We start from the raw sequence: 9,907 nt of genomic DNA, 5'->3' as shown, positions 1-9,907 counted from the left end.
AAAAATAAAGTATACTTTTTTTTTTTATATAAATGAAAAAATAAAATATAAAATTAATACAATTAAAACTACATAGACTAAATTAACACCAAAAGAAAGAAATAAATTACACTCAAAGTCCGCGTATTTATTAATTGTGTCAGTTATAATTGCAATAATTTTATCCAAAAAAATTTCAATGAAAAATTGAAGGGTAAAATTGATACAACCAAAAAATTGACACAAGGAAAATTACAGATATCACTGAGTATAATTTACCCAAAAACAACCAAAAATACAAAAAACAAAAACGTATACATTCAACAATAACAACACAATCAGAAAAACAAAAACAAAACTATATGACATGCCAATTTCTGGCCTTATTCATGCAATATACTTCAAGTATTCAACTATTCCTTGATTTATGGTACCCAGAACATCAGGAAACAAAGGCGTCGGTGGAGACAACTAAGATTGTTGTGGAAATGGGATAATCCTTGGATGGTTAGTTTGTCGGGGTTGTGCTGATATTGGGGTTCGGAGAAGAGGTTGTGCTGATGGCTATACGCTGAATTAGTATACAAGTATACATGTTAAGGGGTATCGAATACCGGGTGAGGTGAGTAAAGCATCCAAAAGAAAAAAGACTAGCATTGGGCTGGTGAAAGACTAAAACATGGTCAAGCTTTATTAGCATCTCTACGAGTCCAGACAACGCCACAACTGACTGAAAAATGAAGTACACACCAGGTACTCCAGTCATCATCGATTGAATGGTGTCTATAATCCTTGGATTAACAAAACCAAGCCCATGTCCATGAGAAAGGCTTCTATTTCTGCATCAATCTCGTAAATACAGACCATCAATGACCTGCTTACCAGGAATAACACCACTCAGCTGACCATGGTCACGGCCAAACTCAGTGTCCAAACAACATTGGCCTAAGAAAAGAATTGCAAATAAAAACTAACCACTTTTCACAGCAACTGGAAACCAAAAAGGAACGAAATGAAAATGTAAACCAGCAAACATGGAAGGGTGTCAATTACATTTAGGCAGAACAATGGATACAAGGCAGACACATTACTAATCTTTTACTCTCCACTGGGGGAGTGTACAATACTTAAAAAAAACAAGTTTTATCAACTTTCACTGTTGTCTGCCTAGATATTTGGTAAAGAAAATCTGTAACTTAAATGAGACTGTCCAACTCTGTACTAGCTGTTTCCAGATGCGGACACCTCGGTGCAGCAAACGGGGCAGACCTACAAAGCACATAACAAGCATTACACATCTCTATCTCGCCCCAAAAAACTTTAATCAACAATCTTTAGTTTCTATTATCTTTGAGAAAACAACAGTACATATAATACATCGAAAATTTGGAGAGGTTCTTATTGGTTAAGCAAATAATAACAATGATAATAATGTTTCAGTTCCGCTCTATACACAACATTTCATCTAAAATAATGCTTCCCTTTCAAAACTGATATTGGGATTTTTATCCCTTTTTAATCCTTTTTTTCTTCTTCTTTTACAGTTTGAGGGAGTGGGGAGAATAGATCCATCACGAAGTGGTCATCTCTAATTTGCAGAATTAGTCCCAACTCCCAAGGGAAGAAAAATAAGAGGTCCTTAATGAAAACAAAAGATAGGCAGGGATTCAGAAAAAGTTAAAAAAAAAATTTCATTTATTTTTCCCCTTATGCTTCAAATCATAAAACGTTCTTGCTTCTTCCACAAAGAAAGGGACTGAATGGTTAGTGTTTTGATAGAGTGATGACTAGCAAGAAGGAGATGGAGCTATCATGCCTTTGCAATCGTTTCCTCTTCCAAAATTTTCTATTATTTCTTCATTCATGAGAATACCTGTGGCGGTAAAGAAACTAGGTAGCATGTGTTGGCGTCATTGAAGGTGAGGCATGTAGCAATGCAAATTCAGAGAGAGATTAAAATACAGTGATAGATTGACATACAGAGGTTTAAACAGAATTCGAATACCAAACATTATATAAATAGAAAACTGTTCATATTGAACTTTGTTTTCTTATGACCCAACCAGTAGTAAGTGTTTAATATTTGAACTAGTCCAAAGTCCAGGTTTCCCAAACAGGCCCTAAAAATGATCGGTACAAGTATCCACAAACTCCTTAACACCTATAAATAACAAATCCAAACCTACCAAGTTTAAATGGAAAAAACATTATTATAAAAAAAAAAAAAAAAAAAATCAACCGTAGTATCCAACAAAAAATGACACTCTTTTGTGGGTGGATTTACAAGTCAGCTAAATCAAGCATCCTGATATTCTTCAGGACAACTGGTAATTGGCGTTCTTTAGAATGAATTGTAAGTAATATATTACCTTCCACTTAAATTTTACATGAAGAGGAGTCAAGAAGTCTATTAAGAAATAGAAAGAATGACTAGGAATAAGTGATTTCACCATGGGAATAAAAATTCAATGTCAAACCATGCACAAAGAGGAGGAAAAACTTTAGATATCACCCATAAGAAGCAAGTTTATAATGATGCAAGCTCAAATTAAGATCATGTCAAAATATGGACCTGTTTCAACCCTCAAACACAGTTTATGCTCAGATTAATGAAAAGCTAATAAGGCCCTAGGGTAAGAGCTCTAATGGGAAACTCAGCCCAAGCTACAACTATCTTCTAGATCATTCACATGTCTCTTTGAACTCATAAAACCATGTACCTTTAGAAGATGATCCTTATCTTCAAGGATAATGGGAACCCTTTGTTTTGGAACTCATTTTCTTTTTCTCTATTTTTTTCTCTCTTTGTTTTTTGTTTTTTGTTTTTTTTTTTTTTTTTTTGTGGGGGGCGGTTTACATTTCAAGAAATTATTGCTACATTGATGGACATCAGCTCATCAGAATTTACATATAAAAAAAAGTTTGTACAGTAGGCCAGAATGAATGTAAACAGCGAGAGATAACATCAAAAATCAAATTTATGCAATATAAAAACTCCAAACGAAACAATGCATTCTAAAAAACATGACATGTGCATGTATATGTAAACACACATGTATAATAAAGCTTCCTCAACGCCAGAAAGTTAGGAAGAAGCCGCACGAATAATACTAAGTAGAGCCCCCAAATATAATAGGTAATATTTACATGGGCATTATAGCATGGGAAATTATTTAAAAAAGAACAATGCATTTACCTTATTTATTCGTAACCAATTGTTTATACATTCAGAATGGTACAAGTGTTTGCAGGAAAGTACAGTCAAGGTGTCACCATCCTCGTAGTCCAACCGGCAGATAACGCAACTGATACATGAAGACAAATGTTATCCACACAAACCTTAACAATTATAATAATCTAAAAACTGCACTCACGAATCATTGTTTCCATCCTGAGTGCTTTGCGTCTTATAATTCATTGAAGGTAAAGAGGCAATTGTATCAGAAGAAAGCCCTCTGCTCTCAGTTCCAACTACTTCCCCCAATGCAAGCAGCTCCTAAAATATCAAACCAAACTCCATTAGCAAAGTATAATAATGCTTCAACCAAAAGTCAGATACAATAGACAAATTTACCTCATATGATAGCTGATCCGGATCTAACTCCTCCCATGTATCCTGAAAGAACCCAGTGACACATGAGATATTAAGATCTAGTTAAGATTAGCTTTAAAAGCAACAACTTTGGTAATCATATGCATACAAACGCATACATCACCTAAATTTCATATACAGGATTAATAGCCATAGACTAAAAATCTTATTTCATTACAAAAAAAATAATAATAATGAAAACTAATGAAAAAAAACAAATGAGCACTAACAATTGCTTCCCAAAATATATGCAAGCACAAAGAACTCATACTGGACATAAAATTAAGTGGAGGAACGATCAGCAATTGGCTGTAAAATCAAAGAGTATGCTATGGTGACATGGTGAGAACTTGAGAAGCAAATAAAGTATCTTCAACATGTATCCACATGCATAAGCCGCCTTGTCAAGGACTCAAGGGCATTCCTTCTTGCTCTACTAGACAACTGGTGTCTTTTTTATGCATTTTCTGGTAGATTTTTAAACCTAAATTTCCAGAAAATTAGACAGCAAGAAATAATTGTTTGATAGTCTGTTCTTAGATTTTACATGCTCCATGCAGATACATAAAAAAAAAAAAAAAATTATTTTTATAATAAAGCTTTCCTATCGAAAGGATCATTCTCATTTCTCATGTATTGCAAGACTTGTTATAAATGTCTAAAAGAGTGAACAAGAACAGTCAAGATAGAAGTACAGTTTCCCAATCCCTTAGGCTGTGTTTGGCAAGAGGATTTGATGAGAGACATGGGAGGGGAAAAGGAAATGCAATCCCACTTTTAGTTTGGTTATAATGGAAAACACAAGGGAAAAGAAAGTGAGAGAGAAATGCAATACCACTTTTTGTCTTTTGGGTTCGTTTGGGCTCTTTTCTTTCTCCATTTCCCAACTCAACCAAACATAGCTTGGATTTCAAAAACTATCAATTCTTTCTCCTTTTCTTTCTAGTTCCCTTTTCCCTTTCCGTTTCCCTCATCAAATCCTCCAACCAAACATAGCTTTTAAGGGATCAAAGGGTCTCCCAAAAAAAAATCCCAATATGTGGAAAAGATATCTGAACTGGTTCATATAGCACAATGATTGAAAGACAACAAATAATACCTGAGATGGTCGAGGAAGTGAGGCATTTTGTCTTTTTGGATATTTGTGTCCTTTTGTATACAAGTGGCATTGCCTCAAAGCCTTTTTCATGAAATCTTATTACTTATCAAAAGAAACAAATTGATACCTGAGAGTTGCCACCATGATCGTCCGTATCCTCAGCTTCCCCTGCAATCACCAACACTTATTAGAAGCTTCATCAGTCACAGAATTTTCAACACAATTGCAGAATGACTTAATGATCAAGAGATATAACAGGGACCAAGTTGAATTGACACTCACGATCATTTATCCCAGCTAAAGCCAACAACCTAGCTGCCATTTCTCGTTCTTCAGCATCTTGTAGGGCTCTAGCATACTCCTCGTCATTAGGAAACGAAGCTGGATCCAGTTCAACACCAACACTTGAATCATTATCCTCTCCAGCTTCTGCATGAGCATGCACATCAAATGCATCCTCATCCTCATCCTCATCTTCCTCCTCCTCATCATCATATTCATCTTCACTAGGATCATCAAAATCTTCATCATCCTCATGAACATAGCTTCCAGCTTCCCAACTTCCGTAGTCACTCCCATCACCATTCATCCTTAGCATCATATACGCTCTTTCCTGCTCAACAACCAATCAACCAAGTTAATCCAACAGTAAACTGGAATACAAGAGGAAGGAAAAAAAGGGAAAATTTCAGATCAGCGTAGAACCTGAAAAATAATTACAAATTAATTAATGCTAAACTTTATTACAATTAATAATTAAAATTATAAACTTTTTCATCTATTTGTAATACTTTTATCAACTTCCCACTGTTAGCTAATTCCAAGCCGAACCAACCTCCCCCCCCCCCCCCCAAAAAAAAAAAAAAGGTTCATTGCAACTATGAGACCAAGTTTTATATCCCGTGGCCTGTCTAACGTTTTGTCGCACCTTTACTCCAAACATGAGCTCCAATGTGATATCATATCCCAAAATGGGGGATAAGTAATACCACTCCCATGTTATTTTTATTTATTTTATTTTATTGTTGTTGATAAATACTGGTCCCATGATATTGCTTATCCACTTATCCCCCACCATAGGATAAGATCCCATCCTCAATCCAACGATCATAAATAATACTCCAACTCTAATACCATACTCACTGGCAGACCCAAGGGGGGCTATAAAATTTATAAAAACTCCACTTATCTTCTACAGTTTTGATCTTATTTAGAATGATATCGTTTTTGTGATCTCTTCATTTCCAATCAAAAAAGCTACCATTTATCTCAAAATTTCAAAAATATCATTGACAAATCATTTTGGATGTGCTTTTTGTATGAACTTTCTATTCACAAAACATTTTTTTAACATTGGTTTGTAGTAACTTTTCAAACTCCTTACTTGATAAATGGGATTATTGTAGTTAGTTTTTGTGCTTAATGTAAATTTTTGTAGAGACAATGTGAAAAAAGTACTTATATAATCCTCTCTTTTTATTTTGTGCAATGTGGAAAAACGACTTCTACAATTCTCTTTTAATGGAATTTTGTTGTCAATTTTAAATGCACGTAGTTCGGCCCCCTCTGGGGATAAATCCTGTCCACCACTGCCCATAATTTTATCCTAATCAAAGATAGTGCTTTTAAGGTAATACCACCCAATATGCCAAATAAAACCAACCCTGTCCAAATCCTAGGTACTATTACTTATCCCCTAATCCCAAAACCATATCAAGCAACGAAACGTGGCGTGCGATCCTTTATAAAGAAAACAGTTAAATAAATGCTTTTCCAAACTACGACCACTTTGCCAGATTCTTCAACTTTTGATTTTTTAGAACTAAAATTGGAATTTCAAAAACCTGACACAATTAAGGAATACCCAGAAATCGAATACAATTACACACAAGCATTTGTACAATTCAACAACTAGGGTACAGACTAAAAAGCCCTAAAACTGAAACACAAACGAGAACAATGCAAGCAAATCAAAAAACTCCAATTTAAGACTGAAGAAGAAACAAAAAGCAACCCAAAACACATATGAATTTGAATTGATACCTGTTCTTGTAAGGTTCTAGCGAGGGCGAGATCGGCATCGACCTGACTGAGGTTGGTGAAGGGGGTTCTGGTGGAGGATGATTGGGTAGATTGATTGACAATGGAGTTCGATCCTTCATGTTCTTGTTCTTGAACTAGAGATGGTGAATTGTTGTTAGGGTTTTCGTTGGTGGATGAGTCTGTGGTTTTGGTTCCATTGCTATCCGCTTTACAGTTCTCCATTAATGAATCGAATGAAGAGAAACGAGGATTAAGCGATGATTTTGATTTTGATTTTGTTGATCCTGAATTGATCGAAAGAAGAGTAAAAAGGAAGAGAGAGGTTGGAATGAATCGAAGGTGATCTTCCAGAAATCTGAGACGCCGACGGAAGTGATGATTGGAGAGAGAAGAGAACAATTGGTGCGGTTGCTGGCTGGGCTGGGCTGGGATAAGGGATCCTTTCAAATCTGTCTTGGACCCTATGTCCGACGGCCCATTTCCCTCTCTTTTTCTCTTCTTCTTTTTATTTATTTATTATTATTATAAAAATAGTACCATAATACTCTTACCATAATACTCTTAGGGCATGTTTGATTGGAAGGATTAAAGTATGGGATTAGGATTATTAATCCGTGGGCCCAACCATCCTATGTTTGTTTTGACATTTGGTTTAGGACTATTAATCCAATGGATAATTAATCCAACAAATTTGTAGGATAATTAGTAATGGGGTAGGGGTGGGATAGTTAATACCACACTAATTTGATAGGATTATTAATACCTCACTATTACTATTGTGAATCAAACATGGCCTTATTTGATTTGCTAATAATCATCGTATACTAATTTTCACCATTTCATTTCCCATAAAATACTCCCTCTTTCTCTCTCTCCTCGCCTCCCCTTTCATTTCTTTGTTTTCTTTTCTTGCCCTGCAAAACATCGCCATATGTATTCTTACAATCACCATCATCAAGAACTATTGCTATAGCTTTTTGTGTAGGGGTGCAACTCGGGCGGGTTCGGTCGGGTTGGGAGGTTGTCCAAGCCCAACCCAAGTTGTGCTGAGACCTGTCCAAGCCCGCCCAAGCCCAAATTGTAACCCGAGGTTGTCTGCCCAAACCCGACCCGAGTTAAACCCAAATTGCCCGAGTTGCCCGAATTGCCCGAGTTGTAAATGAATTTCAGTTTTTTTTCCCAGCTACATTATTAAATTATTAAAATTTGACTCTATTTACAATTTTTTTTAAAAAAAATAGAAAATCATTAATACCATCAAAACAAATAATTTATATAATGTATGAAAGATGCCACTATAGTAGTCCTTACAATTTATGAATGAAAATAAAAAGAAAAAAAGTAAGATTTTATGTTATTTATATATATAATATATATTCAATATATTTAATAATATAAATTATTTTAATATCATGTAATGGCTAATAATTTATATATATATATATATATTTAATATTTTTATATATCTATATATGTATAATTCGGGTTTCGAGTTGCTCGGGTTGCTTGACGTCCTTGCCCAAGCCCGCCCAAATTTAATTCGGACTTCTGAATTTTTGCCCAAACCCGTACCGAATTTGAAAATATTTTGTCCAAGCCCTAAAAAAATTCGGGTTGGGCTCAGGTTGCTCGGGTTGAGCCCGCCCAAGTTGCACCCCTACTTTTGTGTGCCTTTCTCTCCAACTCCTGTCACATCTCTTTTTTGTCGTCCCTAACACCATTGTTACCATCTCCCGCCGCTTCCAGGACCTTCTTTTCTCGATGCAACTTTGTGTTGAAACAATCTTCTATGTATGAGATAATAATGTGAAATAAATCAAATAAATAATAAATTACTTACATAATTTATTCACCAAAACGAATAAGTACAAAAATGATCAAGTCAAGTATGTGACATTCTATCCTTAAGATAGATTCGCCCTGCTCAGGTACTTACAGATAAATGGCGTCTATCTCCAAAGATACAATGATCTTATACAGATTATAATAGCACTCCAAACAATCTGTACGGCGTCCTATAACCTGTGTTCTATACTCTCATAATTTCTCTAAAAACTAATATGAAGAAAATATATGTAAGAGAGCAAAAATTTAAGGCAACAAATGAATTTTCAGAATGAATAAACTATTGGAAAAGGGTCTAATTTATAGGCAAATTGGTGATTGTTGAAAAAGGCCGAACAGGTACAATTTAAAGTGAACACGTGTAGAATTCAAAACTGTTTGAAATCTATTGGAAAATGGAACTGGTGGAGGCACTGTTTGGATAGGAAATTTGAATTCAAATTTGGCGCAAAATTTGAATTAATTTCGTTCAGAAAAAATAAATTTTCCCACAAGAATTTTTGGAAAAAAATCAAATAATTTTTGTCCAAAAAATTAATATTATTATTGACCCAACCCACAACCCATGCCTGCACCCGACACAGCTCGGCTCGACCGACTAGTCAAACGAACGGCGACGCGTGCGTGTGTGTAGTGGTTTGAGCCAAAGCCTACTTTGTCCATAACTCCTCCCTTCTACAAACTTGGGATGCCCCTTGGGGCCCAAACCAAGTTTGTTCACCTAAAGCTTATACACACACATAAGCTCTCTTAAAGTTTCAATGCAGGACAACCATTTAAAAGAAACCCACTTTTGACTCTTTAATTTCTCATTCCACCAACTCGAAAATGACATCAACTTTATATTTACTCATAAATAGTTTTGACGAATCGTTTGCACTGTGTGACTTGCCATACGGCAAGAAACACATCACCTCTTTGGACCCACCCCAAAAGACCTATGGGCCCCACTAAAATTTGGGCTCAAAGTTGGCCCAAAATAAGCCTATAAAAACCGTAAAACCATAATTTCCAACAATCCCCCACATAAATGGAATTTGACGGAGAGAAAATGCAACAACATGATCTAATTACAGAAAGTACAGAAATCAGGAATATTCTGCAAAGAATGGGTAGCTTTTGGTTTTGAACCTTCCCTTGTGAGACACTATCGGATTTATTAGCTAACTAGTGAACATGATGTCACTATTCAACCATTTGTGTAAACCAAGACAATAGAACTCACACAGTATATTACCAGACACAGTTTAGTTCTCATTATTGTGTTTATTTGGCCCTGAACAACCTGGTCTTTCATGAGTGTTTTAGAGAATTATAGCCCTTCACAAATCTCATAGAACCGGCCTAGT

At 35.4% G+C, this 9,907-nt stretch overlaps 1 protein-coding gene across 2 annotated transcripts; it reads right to left on the bottom strand.

Moving 5' to 3' along the window:
* Positions 1–1,000: 1,000 nt before the first annotated feature.
* On the bottom strand, positions 1,001–7,259 carry LOC145814929 (E3 ubiquitin ligase BIG BROTHER-related-like). Of its 2 annotated transcripts, none has more exons than XM_082911851.1 (7): positions 6,714–7,259; positions 4,953–5,283; positions 4,798–4,853; positions 3,554–3,595; positions 3,354–3,475; positions 3,176–3,284; positions 1,001–1,248 (listed from the first exon to the last, which is right to left on the bottom strand). In XM_082911851.1, exons 1-7 carry the CDS (start codon positions 6,933–6,935, stop codon positions 1,201–1,203), a joined length of 930 nt encoding a protein of 309 aa, XP_082767977.1. In that variant the 5' UTR covers positions 6,936–7,259; the 3' UTR covers positions 1,001–1,200. The 2 variants fall into 2 exon arrangements, with proteins under 2 accessions (XP_082767977.1, XP_082767978.1); XM_082911852.1 differs by having other exon boundaries at positions 4,798–4,838.
* Positions 7,260–9,907: the final 2,648 nt, after the last annotated feature.

The sequence above is a fragment of the Camellia sinensis genome, unplaced genomic scaffold (genome assembly GCF_055761805.1).
Source record: "Camellia sinensis isolate YWXY unplaced genomic scaffold, ASM5576180v1 Unanchor14, whole genome shotgun sequence".
Classification (NCBI taxonomy): domain Eukaryota; kingdom Viridiplantae; phylum Streptophyta; class Magnoliopsida; order Ericales; family Theaceae; genus Camellia; species Camellia sinensis.
This window is presented reverse-complemented; position numbering and strand designations above follow the sequence as displayed.

Coding starts and splice junctions, on each gene's coding strand:
- LOC145814929 (XM_082911851.1), bottom strand. CDS start 6,935: ATGGAGAACTGTAAAGCGGATAGCAATGGAACCAAAACCACAGACTCA. Junction 5,284..6,713: donor CTAGAACCTTACAAGAACAG/GTATCAATTCAA, acceptor GTTGTTGAGCAG/GAAAGAGCGTATATGATGCT. Junction 1,249..3,175: donor ATTGGTTACGAATAAATAAG/GTAAATGCATTG, acceptor TGTGCTTTGTAG/GTCTGCCCCGTTTGCTGCAC.